This window comes from Symphodus melops (genome assembly GCF_947650265.1).
Source record: "Symphodus melops genome assembly, chromosome: 8".
NCBI lineage: Eukaryota > Metazoa > Chordata > Actinopteri > Labriformes > Labridae > Symphodus > Symphodus melops.
In genome coordinates, this window is record NC_136698.1 from 16,692,297 (window position 1) to 16,716,581 (window position 24,285).

A 24,285-nucleotide genomic window follows, 5' to 3' on the forward strand; every position below is an offset into this window, starting at 1 on the left:
CGTTTTAACCTTACATTAGCTTTTTTTTTTTTACTTCAGAAAAATCTCAGAAATGTACTCTTGATCGGATGATGGTTCTCTGTGAAGTTCCAGTTTCTGGCTACATGAAGTGAGTGAGTCATTTTGCCTAATGTTCAGGTCAACAGACATATGAAGCATTCAGTGTGTAAAAAAATATCACAGAAAGTAAACGTGATATACTGTATGTGACTGCTTTTCCTTTGTGTTTAATGGAAGTTATGCAAAAATAACTGTGTTGCATCAGCCAATAAGTAATCTTAAAAAAAACTTTCATTTCCAGTGTTTTTTTTTTTTTTTAAACAAATGATTAAATGAGATCCTGTTTATGATGTAATCTTAACCATCAAAGTGGGTATTATATCCTAAAAATAGGTGAGAGGGTTCCTTCACTGTGTCTGGAGGATGGCAGAGGGGAAGGAAACACCATTTCACACGACTGCTCATCATCAGGGGACTGTGGAGCTCGTCATGCTGACATAACAGCTGCAGCTGCCATGACAACAGCCGATTTTTTTCTTCTCACACATTATTGGATCAGTCTATTCAGAGAAAGCAGCCAGTGTTTCCACCACGTCACCTAAACGCGCACACACTTAAATGAAGCCACAGGTGCTGAAACAACACGAGAAATTGAAGCGCAAACCGCAAAATGACGGTAGAGTAAGAGCAGTTCCATATTTTGGTCTTGTTATGTTTTCCATCATCTCATTTCACACTTAAACAAAGCCACAGGTGGTCGTGCATCTGTGAGTGCAACATCCTGTAAGGACTGACCTCAGCTGCAGGCCAGGACCAGAGCAGGCTGTGATGACCGTGATCAATGATATCGAGGCAGGAGGGACAAAAGGCAAAAATCATCATTTATTACACACACACACACACACACACACACACACACACACACACACACACACACACACACACAAAGCCAGGAAAAAAAATGCAAAGCGGCTTAGAAAAGACGAAAAAGTCAGTGAGTACTAAAAAGGTCACAGTGAAAAAAAGTCACTCCCAAAAAGGAAAGAAGTGGAAGAGAGGGCACCAGAATGAACTTTTTCTGACACTGACAAACCCAACAGCTCATCAATTTAGAAAAAGGGCTTATCCTTTAAATTAAACAAATGTTGTTATAAGCCTTTATCCCTCTATTTGTAGATTTTTTCAGTTGTGATTTTTTTTTCTTTTTTCTCTTTTTTACCTGTCAGTTGTTGTATGCTCTTTCAGATGAAGAAAAGCAATTTGTATGTTGCTGAAGGTTAAAAGAACCATTTCTCAAACTTCATTCGCTCAGTTATTTTTAAATTTGAAGTTTTCTTTAACCCTTTAAACACACGATGTGACTTCTATTTGGGATAAACCAGAGCACTCTACCCGCTAACTCAACACAAAGCTGTCAGAAAGTGAAGGACAGATACTTGACCCGAGAGGCCTTCAGCTCGGTTACACCATTGTTACCATTGTCCCTGCTGTCGCCATGACAACACCTTTGTTAGTGGCTTAGTGACAAGAGGTCTTGATCTTTGACTGCATCCCTCTAAAGTCCCGCCCCTCTGGGTAATTCGGAGGATTTGAGGGCTTAACGTCCTAGCGTGTGATACAGAGAGTGATTCAAGCTTGGCCGAGCGTTCTGGAGAAGTGCTGAAGAAAAATATTTGTTCAAGTATGTTAAAACAGGGTTTTCCTTTCGGATGGTTAGCACTGAAGAACTGAGAGGTGTAAGGTTAGAGGCTACAATAATGTGTCTTTTTATGAAAGCTATCAAAGAAACAAGCCCAGAACAAAGAACTGAACTCTTTTGAACGTTATGTTAAGTATTAATCCTATCAGGAGGAAACATTTAAAACAGGGTCAGGGTTAAAATCCGGAAGAGAAAATGTTCAATGGAAAAGAGACAAAGAGACATAAGGTCTCAACTGAATACATGGTCTTTATGATTGCTAGTGGACGAGGGAAATTGAACTTGAGAGATGCAGTTAAACACTTGGGTGCGTGCGTTTCATCCCGTCCCCCACCCTCAAATCAGAGGTCTCTTTTGACCAGGAGGCTTATTACCCATCATTTATGAAACTCCAGTCAGACTTTCAATAATCAATTTGTCTCTTTTTATGACCAATTTGGGAAGAAAAAAAACTTGACGGACATAAACAACTTGATCAGCCTTGAAGCTGCAGGGAGCCGTGTTAGCCACGCCTTTATTTCTCCGTCCCACCACTGACACAGACCAGCTGAGCTAACTTACCCTGCGGAAAGACACCACGTAGAAAGTGTCGCCGCGACGGTTGATCTCATCGAAGAAGTCGCTGTAGGTGTGATGAGGTGCGTAGTAAACCTGCAGCTCGCTGCCGGGATTCCTTTAGAGAAAGAAGAACAGAAAAATGATGCAAACATTGAGACATACTGGAAACGAAGAGAACGTCTGATTTTATGTCCTTTTTTCCCCCCCAAAAAATAAATGCAACTGATTCAGTGCTATTAATCAAAGTTTCACAATTAAAATACCAGATGTGCATCTAAAAACGTAACACCTGTCCCTTAACCATGAACGCATCTTGATGATGCATTTGATATCAGCACAGAGCAGAAGAGATTGGGCTTTTTTTAAGTGTGCTTGTTTGTTACCTTAACTCAGTATTATTTTCATATTTGTAAGTCCCCGGGTACCTGCTACAACTGATTCTCCCCCCTTTCTTTCCTGTGGACTTCAGAGACGTGCTCCTGGGTAAGAACTACAGGTGGCCAAAGAACTACTGAGTCCATCTGTCTCACCTAGACGAAACAGTCCAGTCCAGGAGAGAGGCTTCTTATTGACAGCCAAATCTCTGCAGCAGTGTACAAGGTGCTTTAAAAACAGCGTATCATAAATCCCCCGTTTGATAAAAATATGAAAAGGAAACCAACGCCAAAAAAAGCAAAAATGTTTCTTTCTCTTTACAGTTCGTTTCGACACACCTCTGAAGCAGTGAATCACACCACGACGCTCTGTTTGCAGTTGCTTTAAATCATTCTTTTTTTTTTCGTGATGCTGCCGACAATAAACACCTCGGTCAACTCTTAAACAGATCACAGCAGTGCTGGTTTACCACACAAGTAGTAATTGCTGTATATTTGCTCTCAGATCTAAAAGTATGTTTGTCGCTCTGGACAACAAAACAGAAAATGCAGAACTGTCGCTTTAAAGTTAAATATGAGTTGTTTGTTTGTAAGAGCAGAGCTTGAAGCTGTTGACCCTGTTTTAGACACAGCACTCACTTCTGCTCAGGAGTTTCTGTGTATTGGACCGTCACAATCTGGGCACCCTGAGCCTCCTTATTCTGCGTTTTCTGTTCGGAGAAAAGAAAAGAGAATTAGCAATTATATTTTTTCAAATCACTTTAACAAACGATTTGCAAGAGCAGGACAACTGTTGGACTGACTGTAACACATAAATGTACTCTTTAATCACAACATTTCCATACAAACACACAAATCCCAGTCTCTGTATTTATATCATGCAAGAATAAACAAGCTGAATACAGGCAAGAAATAAACTCTTCTGGGTTTCTATTTAAAGTCGAGTGAAGAATAGGTGTATACAAAACCCGGTAGCTCTGACTGGATTACACTCTCTGTGACAGACTTTGAAAAAAAATGGCGGAAAAATAGGAGCAGGGGGGCACTAATCCTACAGCTCCCCCTCCAAGTGTTGTGTTTACTTTCTCAGGGCTGCTGGATTCAACTCAGCCCAACGAAGAAAAAAAATGGGAGGCAGAAAAAGGGGAAGGTGTGACGGGAGGTGAAACAGTGGTGAAAGAGAGGCTCAGTTCTGCCAAGAAAAAATCATTCATAATGAAAGTAAATTGCCTAAAATACAAGTTTGGTTTGTAAGCTTTATTGCAAACACTAAACATGACTTTTTTTTTCTTTTCTTTTTTTGCATGGCCAATTTGATTTGTCATTTGGTTTCAAATAAAAAATTTAAAAAACTTACCAGAATGGTCCTAGTGGGTTTGTGATTGCTGTTACTCATGCGCCTGGTTTTGGTCTGCTGCACTTCATGACGGTGGACCCAACCCCTCAACTCATGAGCCAACCTGCCAATCAACATATATTATATATATATTTATATATATTTTTTAGATATTTCTGTAAATCTCTTTTGTGGTACTTATTGAAACGTTGCATGTAAAAGTTTCCAACATACTCTAAACACTTGGTCCTGTTAATAGGAGGCTGGCAGGGTGGAGGTGGTCTGAGGAAGACGGGATCCTTCACCACCATCAGGGCCTTGTCCTCAGAGCTGCAACACGGATGAAAGGAGTTCAAATAAAGCAACGAACGAGACAACTTTAGGAGAGAAATCTGGTCACTTTACAAGGTGCTTCAGTTGCCCTCAAATCGGTGTAAAAAGAACACCATCTGAAGAATCTGTTAAGAATATTTTCCACATGTTGAGAATATGCTTTGAATGCAAACTGAGAGCCAACATGGCCGCCTGCCCTCAGAAGGAGGTGAAGCATCTAAAACCAGACCGAGAAACAGGAAGGAGAAACAGACACAGACAAAGAAGCATGCCTCCCATGTGTTGAAGGTTGTTGCTGACTAACGAGTTTAATTCAAACGCAGGATACGTCGCGTGTGCTGCGGCGGCAGAGCTTCAGTCGCTGAATGTTCGCACCAGGAAAAAAAAAAAAAAAAAAAAAAAAGAGAAGGGGAAGTGCGGGGATTCTGAAACAATGCCATCCACGTGCTGTTATCAATCCTTCTTAGGTAGATCATAAACACGCTACAGAGAAGAGCTGGGACACAGATATGCAGTTTGAGTATGGATGACTGACAGTGACGGAACGTAATCAACTCGCAGTACTTGAGTACTGATTCCTTTTCCGACTGCCTCGGCTAAGTGGCCTTGCTTAAAGCGAGACAGCGTACGTAAATAAAATCCTCCTGACATTTACAGACAGTAAATATCAGACACTTTTACACGAGAAATGTCTGATATCTGTACTCTCCGGTTCTTCATCCGCCGCTGTTCACTACAGATGAGTAGTGAACAGCACGCCAAGACTTGGCTTTCCGCCTCGGACATTACTTTGACTTTAAACACAACTGTTATAGCTCAGCAAATGAATGATTATGTTGATGGAGGCGATGATGTAGGCTGTCCACACAGTCGGTGCCCACCTGCAGAAGTCTTGTTACCTAAACGTTTCCTGATGACGTAACACCCCCCCCCCCACCACCACATCAGAGCAAATATGTCGACTCGCCTCACGTTCCCGCCTCTAAAAGCTCAAGGAATACTTCAGTTCATGTTCATGTTCAGTGGGACCCCAAGATTAGGTTGCATGCCCCCCACCTACCACACTCCCCCCCCCCCATCATCCTCCTCGCTGCCTGTCAGCCCTTTTGTAAAGGCTAACGTGTTCCTTCCTGCCTGCGCTGCGTTTAATGCTGCCGGTAACCTGATAGGCCAACTGAATGGTTCGCATTAACATGTAACATAGCCTGCGCAGAGATCTGACAGAACACAGACTGGTCGTGCCATGCACACATTAGACCCTCTGACCACCTCGAAAAACATCATTTTCAGCACACGAGTGTGCAGGTAATGTACCAAACAAGAATGTTATTTATGCAATTTAAGAATGAGACTGCTGGGCCTCGATTGCATTGCAAAAAAGAAAGACAAATACATAAACTTTTAGAAAAATAAACCGGGAACAGCAATAGAAAGCTGGATGTCAAACGAGGCTTGACTGCAATTTCCCACCATGACACTAAAAGCACAACAGCGGGCCGACCGGCTCAGGAGCCCTGAGCTGTTTGAAAGGCAGACGTTTGGGCTGAGTCAGTGAGCGGCTGGCAGGCGTGTTTACACTTGTCATAATGAGCTGTACCAGGTCAGACCGAGCCCCTGCACAGGTGCATCCTGGTCTGCTGGCATGGCGTCGTGTTGTGAAAGGTGTCGGAGGGCGGAGAGGTGGTTGAGATCATTACCTGTCGGCGATCTCGGAGGGGCCACCGCGGAGGGACTCGGGGCCCGTCACAAACTCAGGCTGGTCATCTGCGGGAGCGAGCAGTCTTCTGCTGATGTGTCGTTCGGTAAAAACTTCGGTTTTGGAGCTAGCCTGAAATAAACTGATGAGACGGAAAGACAGGTGAGGTGAGGTGAAAAGACTGGGTACTGGACTGAAATGACCACAAAATTCCAAATGGGCCACATCCTGTGCACAGGAAGGGGTCCCTGTTTCTAGCAACAAGCAGAATGTGAACTCTGATCCACGACTGTATAACCTAGAGCATTGTGGAGCGCACTCACACAAGCAATAATACACACAGTCTCTTTGAATGCTATAACTACACTGGGTGGCATTTTCATTTCAAAGGGATCTGACCTCAAAGCGGGCATATTTTACATTCCAAAGGAGAGCCCCCAACACAAAACACACAGACGCAAGCAAAGGTACAGACACACACGGACTACTATGAATAACCTTCAAGTCACACGATTCTCTTCAAACTTTATCACTTGTCCGAGAACAATAGAAAAAGAAAAATTCATCCCAGCTCTGAGCGCACAGTTTTTAAACCAGCAGGTCAGAGAAGTAAAAGTTCTCTTCTGTGTCGAGAGCGTCTGTCCAAATATTTGTCAAACATGAGACAAGAGAAGTCATGGTTAACATTTGGAGATGGACTGGGAATTGGAGTTTGTGGAGTTACACAATAACACCATCTGGTCACTGGGTGGAATCAGAACCCCCCCCCCCCCCCCCCATTTAGATTTAGATAACGTGTCTTCATTTGTCAGCACTGTTACATTACGAGCACCGATAAGAAAAAGACTCATAAACACATGTTCTTTATTCTTCTTTTGTTGCCCGAAATAATCAGATGGGTTTTGTTTTTTTTAAATAGTAAATGTTTACTTCCCTCACTATCCAGCAGGGTGTTTCGGGGCTTTTTCACCCATTATTCACAACGTCTTATAAACTCTGGAGACAATAACAGAGGAATGGAAAATACACAGAAGAGCCAGTTGGCAGGGATGAACCATTGATGGCAATCAGCTTCAATCATGATCAACATGGTACATGTGTAAATCATTCTAATTGTGCTACGAATAGGTTTGGTTGATTTGGCTTTAAGGTTTAAAGAATTTTTTCCTTCTTCTTTCTTGGTTAACATTTAATCAACAGCTAAATAATGTGCGAGAAGCTGGTTTGTGTAAACATACTGCTTTGGTAGGAAACTTTCGGCACTGTTTTTAATAAAGGCTTCTTTTTTTCAGTAATGTCACAAGAGACTTTATTCCCTGAATGAGTCATGGGGCTTCCCATTTGATTCCCTCTGGTAATCAAACTCTTGTGCATCCTCAATAATTTGAAAGTCATCTTCCTGTACCATCAGCTAAAGTATCTGCCTTTAGGCTGGGGCGGTAATACAATAATACAGTATCCTGCAGTATTTAAAAATAGCTAAGGTATCAACTTCATGACAGTGAAACAAAAACAACAAACTGGCAGCTTTTCCTCTCTTAACGGTTCTGTTTGAGGGTTGGGTCAGTAAGGTCACACACTAATGCATTTGTCCAAAATCTTCACATCTTCACTACTCAGCCAATCAAATCTTTTAAATCAGACAAGGCACTGTGAGTGAACATGGCATGTGAGATAATGCAGAAACAAACTGCAGGATGCAGAAACTGGGAAACTGTGTGTGACATCTACGGCAACAAAAAAGGGTCAACAAAAATCAGAGGGAAAAAAAATGCGGATACCACCGAGAACATAGAGAGAAAGGTCCATAGTCATGTATCACATGCTCACCTCATTGGCCCAACGTTCAGCATGACAAACACCAACACCACCATGAGACACACAGCTCTCCTCTTTGGGGCTGTTGCATTAAGTACTGTGTTCTGCAAACAGATTATGTAAGAAGAAATACATCAGAATTGGGTTATGCAAACTTCTTCTGCATTTTGTCGGCGTGCGCACGGGCACGTTAAGAAGTCTAGTCTGAGAGAAGTTTGGACAGAGCCGCAGCCTCTCTCACCTCGCTCAGCAGGCCCTCCAGCTGCCTCTTGAGGTTGCCGTTCTCACACTTGAGTGCTTCGTTCTCAGACAGCGCCATGTTGAGGCGAGCTTCCAGAGACAGCAGATACTCCTTCTTCTTCTTCCGGGACAGGGATGCCGACTCACGGTTCTTTATCATACGCTGCTGCCTCTGGGAAAACTTCGACTGGGACAACAAAGACAGAAACGAAATCAAATTTAGACTGGGCTGCTCACTCGTATTAAATGACATTATCCAAACCATCCAGTCAACACACATCGTAACAGGAACACAAGTTAGGTTATTGCAAGAATGAATGAAACTGCCTGTTTGAGCCGCCTGTTCTTTTTCTTCCATCGCTCTGCGCTTCATCAGGAGAATCTCTTTGGTGTCACCACTTTGGATGGATCACAAGTTCCTCTTACTGATCTGTGCTTTCTGGGTCACTGGGTTAATATTGGTCTCCCAATTGATTTGAGCATTTCTACTTAAAATGACCTAAACAAGACTCAAGGAAATACGGAGGAAACGCTGGCATATAAAGGCATGCAAAAAAAAAAAAAAAAAAAAAGGTCGTGGAGTCAACTTTAGATTAGCATGTAATGTGTGCTCATCCAAATTAACTGCTGTTTCCATCCTGAAGCTTTCACATCTGCTCGGTCAGCTTGCTCTAACGCCCACTGTTTCACACTCAGAATAAATGCAGGACATGGTACAAGATGACGAAACGGAAACTCCTTACAAGATGTAGGAGAAGCTGGGAGAAGGGAGAGAGAGAGAGAGAGAGAGAGAGAGAGAGAGAGAGAGAGAAGAACACTACAAAGACAGACAACCTGGTGAGAAAGTAAATAAAAGATGGAAAGGGGGGCGCCGGCATTAAAGCCAGGGTCGACTTTGTTATTCTTTGGCGGAAAACAACCCCTGCTGACGTTTCAGTTTACGACGCCGATAGAATAATAAATGGACATGTTGAAGATGTGTCACAAGGTTAATGACGCCTCTGCAACCAATCAGCGGTCGCCCCGAAGAGCCGTAAAGTGCACGAGATTAAGCGTACGCTCCGAAAATATTTACACCCACATCCTCTGAGAGGTCACGAGGTCGCCTGCACATGCCTCTGTTCTATGTGTGAGCGGAGGTCTGTTTACAGAGCGTGTCACTCTTTGAGGTGTACATCTGAGACACATAAACACATATGCACTACACATGTAAGAGATCTGGAGGTTAAAAAAAAACAACAAAAAAACAGTCTGTTTAAATTGCTGCAAATGACTGTCTCATATCCTTTGATTGCATGGCAACATTTATTTATGGGACAATTTGTGCAATAATATTCCCTCCTTATATGCATTGTGTGCATACTAGTGTTCATACTGTTTATACACACACTCATCTTTAAGTTCCTTTTCTGATGCATATTTTTCTAGCTCTTTAATTGATGCATATTTTTTCTTACTAACTCTTGATTATTGTTTTTGATGCATATTTTTTTCTACACTTATATTTTTATCCATTTTAATTTTTTTGCACCGTGTGATCTTCTTCTGCTATCCTGCTTCGCTTTGCTGCAGTAACACCGTACATTTCTCCGCTCGCGAGACGAATAAAGGATTATCTTATCTTATCTTATCTTAAGTAGCTTTGAAAATAAATATTCAGCGTTTTCCCATTGTAGTTGTTGCTGTTTCACAAGGCTTCATTCCAAAAGAAAGATTGTTTTAAACCCTGAGGAGGCAAACAAACATGTGAAAAATCAGTACAAATAAACACGTAACCAAATAAATAAATGAGGAGGAGGAATGTTACAGCTTGTTTATGGGACGCAGGAAACTCCAAGTCAAAGGTGACAACCAAAATTTAAAGTTTGCACACAAGCCCAGACAGCGCATGACTTGTTCCAAATGCACATAACCCAAACCCAACGTCGAGGGGATTACTCAAACACCTTTGTTAACCAACCAGTACCCAGCTACCCCTCTTAAATGCCCTTCCCTCGCCCCCCCAAAGGCCCCTGAGATCCTGGACCTAATCGCTCCGCTGGTGATTAAGTTATTTGAATCCCTTGTATTTGTGTTCTGTCTCCTGAGAAACCTCTGTCTCCCAGCCACAGATCTGGGAGCAGTGCCACCAGTCTGAGCCTGGGAACGCTGCATGTAATCAGTTACCAGGGAGTGGAGAGCAGAGGGAGCGCTGCATCGCCATCAGCATAGAGGAGAGAGAGAGAGAGAAAAAAAAAAACGAAGAGCGAGGGGGCAAAAATAATGGCAGCGTGGCATTTCCCAACAAATCATTTTTTGGACGGGTGATGGTGAGAAAAGTCACTGAAAAGACAACCGAGCATGACGCATAACTCCAGCTGCTCCAGCACGCCTCATGGTCACACTGTCCTTTTTAAAAATAAATAAATTTCAGCATCCAAAGGGTTACTCCTGGAGGAAGTGTGTGATGAACCATTAACCTCCTCAAATGGGAGGGGAGTTTTACAAGCTCGGGTGAAAACGTGTCTTGATTTAACTGCAGGCCATAAACACTTTGACTGTGGCGTGCGTTCCACAGGTGGGATAACCGTGAAGCTGTGATGCTGAATTCTAAGAGTTGATCTGTGAGGCAATTCACGCTTAAGGCACTCAATTTCTCTCCATATCTCCTTTAAAAGTGTCTGAGTGCTCGACTGAGGCTGCGGTCAGCAATGGTGTCTTGCACTTTTTCTTTTTTTACTTTTAAGGCAACCATTGTTGGAGGAAGGCGTCATTTTTGTATGGGTGCATTGATTAAAAAAAAAAAAAAAAAGTTAAAGTACTATGGTTTCTGTTTGCAATGAAATGCTGAAGTTTCTTTCTCTGTTGGACTACATTAAACAAAAGCAGAATTTGCACTGAAATGTGGAGATAATAAAAGCGTTAAATTGTGAAACATTCAACAGATTACCCACATGTCAAATGATGAACTGGTTAAACACTTAGGGTCTGACGTTTAGACCTGCAATTCCAAAACATTTCTTTTTTTCTGTCCAGAACACACACACACACACACACACACACACACACACTGTGTATCTAAATCCCTGGCTGCTATAGGAGCTCATTGCATCACAGTGACCCGATCCCTGATGGCTGTTTACAGCTGTTGCAAAAGCTTCATCCAGCGCAGCACCTGCCTGAAGCGTGTAATCGTCAGCAGCCGTTTACCGCCCGGGCTTACACACACAGACATGCTGTAGATACAACATGTAGTAGTAACACCTGGCACTAGCATGCCATCTTTAACAGGCCTTTTACACAACCTACCAAGTCCAGATCTGCGTTGCAGCCAAAACACAGTGAGGTTATAAAGTAACACAGCTGCACACACTCTAACATTGTGACACGGCACAAGTGAGCCGAGGAAGAAACTATATTGAAAGCCAAACTATGTAACTCTTTTAGACAGATATAAAAATGTGTTTAATAGATGTCAAGCTGAATTTGAACACATTAAACCCCCCCCCCTTACTTTACTACAATCAGCAGTTTTACTGCCATGGCTGCACTTGGCGTGGGATGACCGCTAGCTTGTACAGTAGGTGGAAAGCTAACTTTCTACAGATAATGCTATTTAAGTCAGAGTTGCTTTCTTTGTGACGCTTACTAATTGTCTCAATGTTACACTTTGTTCTGACATCTACCATTGTTCATTTTATAATTGACACACTGTCATTAGTTTCCATTTAATTCACTGATCCAACACCCACATTTGACAAAATTAAAATATTTTTTTAACTTTTCTTTTAACCAAATCTTAAATTTTTTTCCTGTAGGAAATGATATGACAAAAAAAGCCCTTTCCTATTTTCCCCTACACATTTAAACCCCAACCAGTTAGTTTATTTAGACTTCCCTAACAATAGTTAGCTTTAGAAATGGCTGAGAGCTGTGTTTGTTCTGGCCTCAGGGCTGCTGATTTCTCTGACATCGTTGTTAAAGTCTGACTGAAAAGCTCTTCTCCAGACCTGATAATCCCCACGACAAGTTTCTCTCAGGCAGCCGGAGATGGACCATAATCAATACTAAAATAGCAACTAGGGATCATTTCAAGATAAATGAAGAGTATATGTAAAGAAGAACTGCTGATTTGAGGTTCATAAATGTTTCTTTATCTAATTCCCATAAGAGAATGATTCCTGTAAATGTGATCCGTGCTTGTGGTGTCCCTACTGATATCCTTGCAGATGATTAAGGGGACATCCCACAAATGTGACACACATGTTTTCTCCCAATTAAAAAAAAAAAAAAAAAAAGCCCTTATTAACATGATGCACTTCTGCAACCTCCCTGCCACGTCAGTGGGAGCTGCACTGTGCAAGGGAAACACTAGAAACGTGGAAGTCGCGTTCCAAAAACAAGACAAAACAGACGAGAAGACAGATTGAGAACATGCTTCTCCACTCGCTAAAGGTCGAACAACAGCGAGCCATCAGGAACTGTTGTGCTGGGAAACGAAGCCTGAAACAACAGAAGTTGCAGAAAGTCACGGCATCTCCATGACTCCGCAATGGAAAGATTTGCAGTTTGTTTAAGCAACAAAGAGAGAAGAATCAGAAACACAGGACAACAAACAGGCCCCAGGTCTTCAGGAGAACAACAGCCTCTCCCACACAGAACGAGAAATGCTAAAAGTTGGGGAACATTTATTGAGAGACCACAAGTTTACACAACTCACAAAGCCCGCTTTAAGTGAGTTTTTATTAACTTTAAATCTGCAGGAAAGTCCCTGAAGCAATTAAAAGTATCCTATGTTAACTCCTGAAAACTCTATACCGTCCTGTTCTGCTTTCATTACGCAGATCGTACTGAAAAAAAAGTGTTGGGCTGAAAACGAGCAGAGCGTTAAATCATCCGCAAGGATATCTGTACTTCGATGCGTCTCTTTGTGCATGTGTCTTCTGTTTACTGCAGCTGTCCTGACATCACCTCTGAAGGCAACACACACAGTGATCCACCCTGTTTCATCCTCATGGGGAGCCAAATCCATCGTTTACACTGTCTGAACCACGGTTACATCATATAAATCCTTCAAACAAAGACCAAAAAGATGAGTCGCTTTTACCAGAACAAGAGTTACAAACGGTCAGAAAACATCCTTTCTCCACCTAGGACAGAAATCTTTCCTTCAGAGTGGAAAAATACATTCAGCGTCTACATTAAAAATAAATAAATAAATAAAAAACAAGGTTGTAAACTTTTTTCTCCCGACGGGTTTTGTTCACATTTTATTCCAAAAATTAAAGTTAATGGTCTGTGAAATTAAAATAAATACTGAAAAATGTTCGAATGAGAGAGTCATGTTGGATAAGATCCAGACTGGCAACCGCAAAGTCACAGTGACCTAATAAGTGCACGTGTCCACGCCTGAGCTGGAGTCTTTGGAAGATATGATGCTGATAATCGATGTCCTTCATTTATTAAAAACAGCCTGACACAGCATAAACTAGTTACTCGTAATTAATTTAAAAAAAAAGTCAGGACTTTATTTCAAAATAAAAGCAGAGTTAAGTGCTCTCATCTTGAGACTGTACAACAAATTAACATAAAAGCCAGATAATTTGTATTTTTAAATGTCAAATAATGGAATTTCAAACGCAATTAATCACAGTTTAAAAAAATGTAATCATTTGATGTCTCTTTATTATATACGTGCCTTTTTGCTTCACTTTTATTCGTTTATCATCACATTATGTCTAAGTGTGTACATTTCAAAAACAGTTGACGGTGCTGATAAAACCATTGCTTTAATAAAAGCAAACAGTTTGTTTTTTGTTAGTTTTTTTAATTCCAGAGCTACAATATGGCTAATGGTGTTATTGTCAACTGCACCATAGGTCAGTTGTCCTGACAGCTTTGCAGCCATATCAGCTCTGTAACATCTGCATAAATGCATGCGTTTGCAAGTAGCACATGACGATATATTCCCATTTCTATTTATGGAGCACAGCTATGGCAAGACTTTGGCAAACATGTTTACGCTTGGGTTTTTCCAGTGGACTTGAGTCTAACAATTGTGTCTTTACAGGTCTTTGTAAAATATCCATCCAACAGCTGCAGCTTATTCAAAGTGTTCCTGACTTGTCTTCATTAAAACTAATAAAGCGAAACAAATGGCCTCTTCTCTGCACTGCTTTTCCCATGAATTTAAATACTACTGACTTTAAAAAAAAAAATTCTACTTTTCTGCATCACTTTTTCCCCCCACACGTTTTTATGTTCCATTGGAAAACCCTTTTAAAATGTGTTTGGCTACAAATGGTGCTAAAGTCACAATAATCTCGCCATGCCTGTGAGGAAGTCTTGTTTAGTAAATAAACAGTCTGCTCTTTGGAAACAGCCTAAGCTTTGACCTTCAGGTGAGCGTAGTCGAGAAAACTTTCAACAGATGAGAGAGAAAACCGAGTGGACGAATCACAGTGGTATTAATTGGAGCCATGTGTGCACAGACAACCTGCTTCACGGCCACGTCAGTGATCTTGTGTTTGACGTTTTGTTTGTGCAATTACTGGTAGGTCTCCATTAAGAATAATTTGATTTTGGAGTGCTGAACTCCAAGTATGTACCTGTATTTACTAACTCTTTTCCTCAGTAAACAACCTCCCACATGTTAAATGTGTAACCAAAGAAAAACAGATGGGAGTTCCCTCGAGACCCTTCTGGGTGTTACCAATCAAGGCTAAGTGAGCAGTCTGAAAACATTTTACAGCAATGTTCAAAACACATTTTTTAAGGTTATGTTAGTGTTCGATGACATTTACAGAAATATGTGTTCATGTCAACACCCTTGTGAGCGTCTATAATGACACGCATAAAAAGGTGATTGCACATAAAGATTGAGGGGGAACATTTTCAGTCTAAAAAGCCCACAGAAGTAGATCGGCAATGTTTGCAAAAAAGAAGAAGAGGCATTTAATATCTATCCCATAATTCATTTTTTTACTTGCTTATTTAATGAATTGTTCCTTAAAATTAATTAAATGTATAGAAGTGTTTTTTTTTATATATATCATTGTCTGAATCAAACAACCAATCAGGGGTAGCTTGCAAGTAGCTAGCCAATAACAGCAACTATATATAAAATCGCATCATTTTCTGTTTCTCAATATGTTTTTGTTTACTTTTTTCGTACGTTTTATTTACTCTCTGTCAGCGATTCTGTCCTTCAAGTCAAACATAACTAGCTCAGTGCAACAGACGGTTTTTAGTGACGACGGTTGTCGTGCATGTCTGGTGCTGCATTTGGTGGGAGGAGCTTCGTGGAATGATGGAGGAAGCAGAGGGAGATGTTCTTATGTTCATGTCGCTCACTCTCCCTGAAATCATCTACGCAAGGTTTTGTTTTCTTGCTTGACTCTTGACACCTCCCGGAGCAATCCTCTCTCTCTCTGTCTTCTCTCTCTCACTGTCTCTCTCTGCCCCCAACCCAAACTGGAACTGGAAACCAATCGGCACCAGACACTTTTACATGAATGCCACTTTATGAAGATTGTTCTTCATCAGCAACACAGAAGTATCATTCACTTTAAAAACAGATGGACTCTTAAACTACAAAACAAATGATTATTATTTTATTTACTAAGTTAGTGCCTTATATTTATTTAATTGCGGTTAATACGAGTCCATGCACATTTGTTGTTGATCCTGTTGTTTTTTCAAAATGCACATCTTTGCACAGTATCCTGAATGTTTGTAAATCTGTACTTGTATTTTTATCCTATCTATGTTTTAAAAATCTTTCTACTGTGAGTTTACACCGTGGCTCAGAGAGAAACCTTTTTTCTATTTTTCTGTATGTCAACTGACAATAAAGATGACTTTGACATGTACGCCCTTCAAGTTCATACCCCCCTGCAGTCCAACAGCAGAACACACAGGGAGAGTTGTCACATTTTGTGGGTGAGGAAGACTTACATCATCGTCGGAGGAGGGGGATCGAAGTGTGTAGGAGCCCGCTGGAGGAGCAGGCACAGGGGCCGGCCTCTCCTGGCTGAGTGTTGGCATGGCGACCACATTGCTGGTGATGGTCTGTGGTGTCTGGATCTGTAGCACCTGGCTCGGCTGAGACAGCACTATGGTACGTCCTGAGGAGGAGACGTGGAGAATTACAGGTCTCAGTTATACTAATATCATATGTTTACTGTGTGATTATTAATAATCAACACTGAGGCCACTAAAGCTGCAATGGCTGTGATTATGTGTCTGTCAGATTGTTATGTTTCAGACGGTTAGCTTTCCATCACCCTTATTCTCTACTATCAAACAGCAAATATCTAAGCTAATATCCTAGCAATCCTAGCATCCTATCCTAGCAATCTGCTGCTAAAAATATCTTCTGCTGCAGATGGTACGATCCAGGTCCTTGAAGCCTCCTACCTTTGTGACCCACAGTAACCCCTTTGTATTTAACAGGACTCTCTATATTCAAAGCACAGGTGGAAAAGATGTTTACCATCTTGACCCGTGCTCTTAAACTTCCACATTCCAAAACCAAGAGGTGTGCGAGTTTTATGTGCATGAGCACACATAAACGTGCATGTGTGCCACTTTTCAGAGGGACCGAACAGAAAGACACGAGCAAAAGCTCAACAAACTGTCCATGTTAATAAATGTCCTGTTAATGTAGGAGCCTCCAGGAGGGTGGCCCACCCTTCAGAGTAAGACTGTGCCAGGAACTATCCCTCAAAATGACTCAGCAGCCTTCAACACGAATGCTAAACAAGCTGTCAGTGCTCGTTTTGTGGAAGTGTAAGCTAATGAATGTGAGGTGCCAAAGCTGTGTATTGTACCCGACCTCTCCATCTGAATAAAGAGTTCATGATGATCAAAGTCAAAAGAAATTGAGTAACTTGGAAAAAAAACTGTCATAGTGTTTTGATCATCGGAAACACATGACTGCCCAAGTCAGACTCTATAAAAACATGCATTTTTATTCCTTCAATTCCTTTCTATAAACATTCTCCATGCCTGGGCTCACTCGTCACAGGTGACGTTTGTGACGATCTTTCATTAAGGAGACATTTGACACCAAGCATATTGGATTTGACCTCCCATCTGTGGTCCTAAACATGGATGATTCAAGCAGAACAAACAGGAGAGCCAAGCTCAAATGTAAGTCCAGACCACAGAGGTCAGAAACTCAACTCTCTTAGGTCCTCAACAATGACAGAAGTATTTACACTGGCCTGGGGGCTGCTGCTGTAACACACTGAAGACTGAGACTGGTGCGCCAGGTGGGCCTAACCACAAAACAACAACATAATGACATAGATGCCAAAACACATTAAAATACACAGCAGACAGTTAATAGTTGTTTTTTTTAAGTGGGTTAAAAGGTTTTTATTTCATATCTATTAAACCTAAAGCCCCACAATGCTAAAACCTGGATAATTGTTTGTAAACATAAACAAAATTGGTCTCATGTAAATTGCGCCATCATTTTTACCCTTTTATTTTAATACAGTCTTACTATATTTCATCTGGTTTGTCTCTCTTTCCCTTTTATCTTCTCTTAGATTTTAATGTTTTTCAGATTTCCTTCTTTAATGTTTTTTTTTTGTTTTTTTTTCCCCAAGTCATGATGCTTTGATGTTTCACGTGAAGCATTTGGATTTGCCTTATTGCTCAGCTGAACTGTGTTACATAAATAAACGTGCCTTGCCTAATTCTTAAACCAACAGGAATAGTAAATCGGGACACTGAGGACTGAAGAGCTCAAGAGTTAAAACTGAAGTAAAAGCACCATCTACTGGTGAGGACACCAAAATGAAAATAACGTGGCGACGAAGAACAGCAACCAAAATCATCAGAGATGACTAATATTACAATAATCATTTCCTGAAAAAAAAAAAGTCTCATATATATTTAGCACACTGGTCTGATGCAATACAGTTCAATCTGAGGAAATGGGTCTCAATGTGTTGCCATCTGGGCTCTGACCTGGAGGGGGCGCTGGTTGAATGTTGAATTGAGCTGGTTTGACCACAGGAAGCATGGTGGTCTGCAGAGGCTGGATGATGATTGTCTTGGCCTGCAGGGGAGCTGCTGCATGAGCCAACGGCACAGCTGTAATCAGAGGCTTTGGCTGGATGGGAACCTTCGGGCTCATCTGACTCAGCCTCTTGATTTGCTGAACTGGTTTGACTGGAGTGGGTAGAGGATTGCAAGAAATTAGATGAGAAACCAGAAATCTTTTTTTTAAACAATCAGATAAGAACAATATGTAAGGATTTTTTTTTCTTTTTTGCAGAAACAGGGTATCTTAAACTAGTTGCCTTTTTTTTTTATTCCTCATACACGTGAACATGTCTGTCTTTCTTTGTATGGTTGAACCACAGGCAGAATTCTGTGAATCCCTTCATGAGGTACAAAAGTTCCCTCAGTATTTGCACAAAGTAGTGTACAAATATAAATCCCAGCTAAAGAAAAACTCACCTCGTGTGGTCTGACTGGTCCTCTTCGGAGCTTTCCGAGCTGGGGAAGAGACTGCAGAAAAGCCACTGGACTCCGAGCAGACGGAAACGGGAGAGAGCAGCGATTCTGGAGAGAGGGCCTCATCCTGAATGGAGAAGCAAAGAAGACTCTTAAACAATGCATAGTGCTACGTTTCGAAGGCTGCTAATGACATTACTTGAGAGTAACTTCAGAACGATGGTGTTTTTTTTGCAGCTGCATCAAATAACATCTGAGGAAAATGGAAGCAGATGTCTAAAAACATTTTCATTGTCCTGTTTAACATCAGCGAAATTCATGTTTCATAAATCCAGGTCGTCTACTCAATGTATTACAGTACAGATACTTTCTTTTGGTTTTTTTTAATTGAGACAAATTTAGAATACATGCGCTAGAAGACAATGTTCAAAGTCTCTAGTAGACAAATGTCCTTGGATTCAGTCAGGGTGATTCAATAAGCAGACAAACGTGCAGCTGCTGATGTAACCCTGGCCCTCTCTCTGACACACAGGAAACATCTGCCTGCTAAATTATGCTAATGTGGCTAAAGTTGTCAGCACCTTTTTTTAACGAGGGGGCGGGACGCAGCTCCAATGGGCGGCAAATTATTATTGTGACAAGGTGTTTAAGGCTTTTGTTAATAACAGTCTCAAGTGTGTATGTGTGCGTCTTTAAGAACAGCTGTCAATGTTTGGACACCACCTGGATGAAAAGAAGGACACGTGCAAATCCTCGTAACCAACAGCAAAGGTAAAACATTTGCATTGGAAATTGCAGTCAAATGCCAAAAAATGAGAAGGACAATGATATAAAAAAAAAAAACAGTGACCTACGTGTAAGGAGTATGGGGACAGAGCTTCCACAGAGGAGGGAGAGGGGACAGAGCTCAGAGTGTGAGCAGGTGACAGAGAATCCAGGCTCACCTCACCATCTGGACACACAAGGACAAAGAAAAACGTGTTATACATAAATGAAAGCTTATCAGCAAAGATGGATATGATTTACTAACCCAATGGATTACATCCCATAAAAGTGAACGCTAGCACTCTTATTCATTTACCACTGTTTCCCATAAAAAGACACTTTAAAGGCTTTGAAAATCGACCATTGAGCAGAACACACTCATAATCATAGGATGTCATAATATGAAACATTTTCAAGATATGTAGACAGATGTAAGACTGAAAGGTAGATTACCTTTAAAAATAAATGTTTTTTTATAAACAATAAAAAGAATTGTTTTCACTCATGCTAACTTTGTATTGTGACATCAGTGTTTCATAAATGGTACTTGGTAAAATAATTGTACTTAAAGCTGGAAGAAGCAGACTAAACACAATGAAACTTATCTTCCCTTCAACTTATACAGCATATCACAGACATCAGTTCAGTCTTTGTAAAGCTCTTACTTCACTCATAGCGTGATGAAATTTTGCAAACTGCAATAGTTTCGGGTCTATAAATCAACTAAAAAAAACCCATCATATCAGCCATTGTTTGACAAAATGTGTATCAGATGAGGAGCTTTTGGGTTTTGGACCATTGGATAGAAAAAGCAGCAAATTTCAGACACCATGAGGGGATTTTGATCAGCATTTCCAATCAGCCATGAGGCCATGAAAACAGTTTGTAATGTCGATTTGAAAATAAGAGTTAGTTAAAGCAGTTTATGTTCTTGTACCTGTGCAGGTGCTGCTTGCGTCTCCATTCCACAACGGTATGTCGATATCAAAATCCAGGTCTGGACCCTCGCTGGCCTACGGGATCCAACACACGTTTTTAAAATGACAGAATAATAATAATAATGCTTTTTGATCCTCTGTCTGGTCAACAGTCAGTATTCTGCACATAATTATTTTATTCTTTTTTTCTTACTGCCAAGTTGTTAAGTCATAAACTCCAAGTGTTCAAGAAACTATCAATAAATATTTGACAATTCCTACAGCATGCCCGACACCTACAGTACATAATGGATGGAATGACGGCGTTCTTGTGTCACCTGTCCATACACAACCAACTCTACAGGCATGTTTGCTAATGAGGCACCTCTGTCTTCAGTTCTGCAAAACTAAACAAATATTCAGCACGTTTCAGATTTCATGGTTTCTGCTGCCGACTTCTCTGGTGATTCCAACAGTTGCAGTCGACGGCTTCTTTTGCATACTGATAAGATGATGTTACTCACATATGCAGCAATCTCCAGGGCCTGGAGCAGATCATCAGCATTTCCCAGCTGTTCTAGCTCATCAAACAGGCTTATGTCTGTGTAACACAAAGCGTATAGCACAAAGCATTACGTACACCTGCTTTTAACAGACTATAGTGACAGACTTGTAATACCTTTGGCTCTTTTAAGAATATGTGGCACTAATAGGAATGCATTTATAAAATGTCTCTTTATTAAAGCATATCTAGCAGAAAATATAAGCAGCATTTATAAAGCTTGACAACTTAAGTTTTATAAATAAACTGAGAATGAAAAAAAGTTATCAATTCAATCTAACTACTTTATAATGCAGCCCGAGAATATGAATAATCTATATAGATATTTGGTGTACATTTCTCAATGTCGAATTTCTGACAGTGAAGTTGTAGCAACACAAAATAATAAATTAGTTTATTTGATAATTGATAACAAAACAAACAACATAAAAGAGATTCACAAAACAATTTAAAAAAAGGACAAAAGCAGTTTTTTTAGTTTGTGCATTTATAATGTTTGTACGTAAATAATGTACAAACTATGAAGAATTAGACTTGCTATATTTTATTAATTTAACTAGTTAGTAAATAAAACAGCTGTCAGGGAATTATGTTTATTCTTATCATTTCTGAATTGACGCTCGCGAGGTAAACAAACATGGGCACGATTTCACTTTTGACAATGTCCTCCATTTTCAGAATAATGTTTAATAGTCAGCATTGACGGCTAATTAAACATAAACACAAACAACACGAGGCGGAATGGTCGAATATATTTAAAGTTTAGACACAACCTTCAATATGTTTTTTTTTTTATTTACATGACTTCTCGTTACATCATCTGGAGCTAACGTCAGCTAATGCTAACCACATTAGCATAACGTGGATGGAAACGCAAGTTCACCTCAGTATTTCAAAAACGACAACCTTCACACTTAGGGTATTTCAAACAGTACTGACATATGATATTTCAATTATAGTTAGAACCTTCTAGAACGAGTATTTAGCCGGCTCTTACCCCACTCTCCCCCCTGGTCGATAGAGATGCTGTCTGTTTCACTCTCCATCACAGGATAACGATGAGGAGTTTCTAATTCTAACGTTAAGTCGGATGACATCCTCGTCTGAATTCATGAGTAGACTGTCTCTAACACTCAAGTTCCGATCAACAGCACAGAGGACTATTCATCTTTCAGCTGGTTGAAACGACTTCCCGATTCAAAGCGTGAATGGAGAAGATACACGTCTGACTTTACTGAAAATCTACGGGTGCCGCAAACGGACATGTGGGTGAAACAGCGAACTCAGGAACTCACTCAGAGAGGATTTTATTGTTTATTCTACATCAAACCGGTGCTGCCAAAGTAAGCCACAAGGCGGCGGTATAGTTCCTACTTCTGGCTGCTGTGGTTTGAGGTTTGTGTTCTCAAATTGACCTCTCTTTGAAAGTCACAGAGTTCATGACAGAACCTGAGTTGAAATCTTTTGAGTAAGGAGGCGTCTCGGTTGTTCTTATATTAACATCCAGATTCATCCAAGTATTCTGTCATGATAGACAATACATTAGAATAACAAATTAGGTCTTGCTTTTCAAATGTTGATTTGGTTTTCGAGAGAGAGCTATACACATGCATGAACTTTTAGGCCAACATCTCTCATGCAGCCTTTGTGAAAACTCATTCCTGTATTAAATAAATATTACTTACACTTGGCAGGTTTTTTTTAAATTCTGCATATCTTGGTTCCTGAATATTTGCTCTAACTTTCAGTATCACAGTCAACGAGTTGCTGAAATGACAGATGGCTGTGAGGAGAGCCCATCAGAGCTCAGATTATTGTTGATTATTGGACAGATAGATGCTTCAATAGGGCTTATGTGGCACTGACATGCCAATGTCTGATGTGAATGTATACTCACAGCAGGGGCGGTATAAACATCCAGCTTTTAATCGCCTTTAGAGAGACCATCTAAAGGCCTTTGAATAGAAAATTGTGGTTAGTAGTTATAACCTTATTACTATGTATAGGTAAGGGGTAAGATGTGTTTATATTGTTCTATATGAGAAGACAGAAACAGTAAGGAAGATAAATAATATGTGAGTTTAAAGTATAAAAACTAACATTTTAGGTTCAAGGAAACGTGGAAATACAAGCCATATTTAATGTCTTCTGTAGGCCAGCTGTTCTGTGATTTGGTTTCAGAAGTGTCAAAACATTTTATACACAAACCCTGTGTGACAAACTATGTGTAGTTTCAATGATATGTGGTTTTAGTGTGCTGGAGAGTCTATTTAGGATGAGATCAATTATCCCACAATGAAGATTTGTTAATATTAAGAGGGGCGATATATTAGCCATGGCTGCTTCAGTACTGAAATTTAATTTTTTAAATATTCCTCCTGAAAGTTCCAAAAGCTTTTATGTTTTTTATGTTTATCAAACAGCTTTTAAAAAGAATCTCTTTATTGAATGACTTAAAGCAGATGGTATTGGTAACCTTCTATCCTATCCTGTTTGGTGAAGATGTTAATGAATCATTTCAATCAGTAGATACAAATGTCACTGTAGCACTTGTTGTTGTCAGTGTATTATTTAATTGCAGCGACATATGGTGACACATGCATATTCTGCATGCTGTAAATGCTTATGACAAACAATCCAAAGGAGTTTTTCTGTCCAATCATTCGTAAACAGGTGTTGTTTTATCTGGACGTCATGAGGGCCTGCCAGTACGTGTGCTCTGTCACAGACAAAAGCTTCTCTTATAGAGTACATTCTTAGACTTTGTTTGTGATTTTTAAACTGCACTGGCACGGCATTAAGAGACATTGTGTGACTAAAATCAGTAGCTGGGCTTAATCCCTCATGGGCATTTCAGGTCTCAGTGAGATTAACCTGAGGTGGTCTGGTTGATTCCCTGCTTGATTGGTTCAGCTTTATATTAAAAGAACAAACCCCCGGTTTATATTAACTTATTACAGCAGGTTAAAGAACAACACTGAGGTCAACCATCTGTCTGGAGTCTGTACATCTCCTACAACATAAAACCTTATCAAGTAATGTAATAAAAAAAAAACAACAACAATCTAATCCAGTGTATTGTTTATGTTTTTGTGGCACTATACTGTGACAAGTTGGAATCAAAAAGAGGCCCTCTTCAAAAAAGAGAAAAGAAGCCTATATTACATGTCCCAGTGGTGATGATAATGCATCCTTGTCTGATTGGAGTGCTGGAGTAATGGCATAGACACTGTTTTTAGTCTGCAGATCAGAGCTCATCATATTGATTGTGTGTAAAGCCCCTCAGATGCAGACACGGACTGCAGATTAACAGGTTAACCTGACATGTTAGCAGAATGGTTTAACGCAACATGTGCATAATATGGAGGGACGGGACTTCTGTCATGTTGCTGTTGCTATTAAATCGGAAACAATGTTTAATATTATGTCTGACTCATGACAAGTTCAACTCATTTGTAAGTTTTAGAAAATGTAGCTTTTATCTTATGTTAACATTATACTGAAAAAATGTAAATATTAATTTCAATAAATAAAG

At 40.3% G+C, this 24,285-nt stretch overlaps 1 protein-coding gene across 1 annotated transcript in view; it reads right to left on the reverse strand.

Moving 5' to 3' along the window:
* The window catches only part of atf6 (activating transcription factor 6), a 31,730-nt gene extending 9,687 nt beyond the window's left edge, over positions 1-22,043 (reverse strand). Inside the window, exons 1-14 of the mRNA XM_079350436.1 lie at positions 21,748-22,043; positions 20,713-20,789; positions 20,209-20,284; positions 19,361-19,458; positions 18,510-18,633; positions 18,015-18,218; positions 15,990-16,159; positions 8,056-8,241; positions 7,827-7,918; positions 5,998-6,138; positions 4,202-4,297; positions 3,989-4,091; positions 3,271-3,341; positions 2,261-2,372 (exon numbers count right to left, since the gene is read on the reverse strand). Coding sequence (XP_079206562.1) covers positions 2,261-2,372; positions 3,271-3,341; positions 3,989-4,091; positions 4,202-4,297; positions 5,998-6,138; positions 7,827-7,918; positions 8,056-8,241; positions 15,990-16,159; positions 18,015-18,218; positions 18,510-18,633; positions 19,361-19,458; positions 20,209-20,284; positions 20,713-20,789; positions 21,748-21,847 — 1,650 coding nt within the window. The 5' untranslated portion in view covers positions 21,848-22,043. The remainder of the gene's footprint in view (positions 1-2,260; positions 2,373-3,270; positions 3,342-3,988; positions 4,092-4,201; positions 4,298-5,997; positions 6,139-7,826; positions 7,919-8,055; positions 8,242-15,989; positions 16,160-18,014; positions 18,219-18,509; positions 18,634-19,360; positions 19,459-20,208; positions 20,285-20,712; positions 20,790-21,747) is intronic.
* Positions 22,044-24,285: the final 2,242 nt, after the last annotated feature.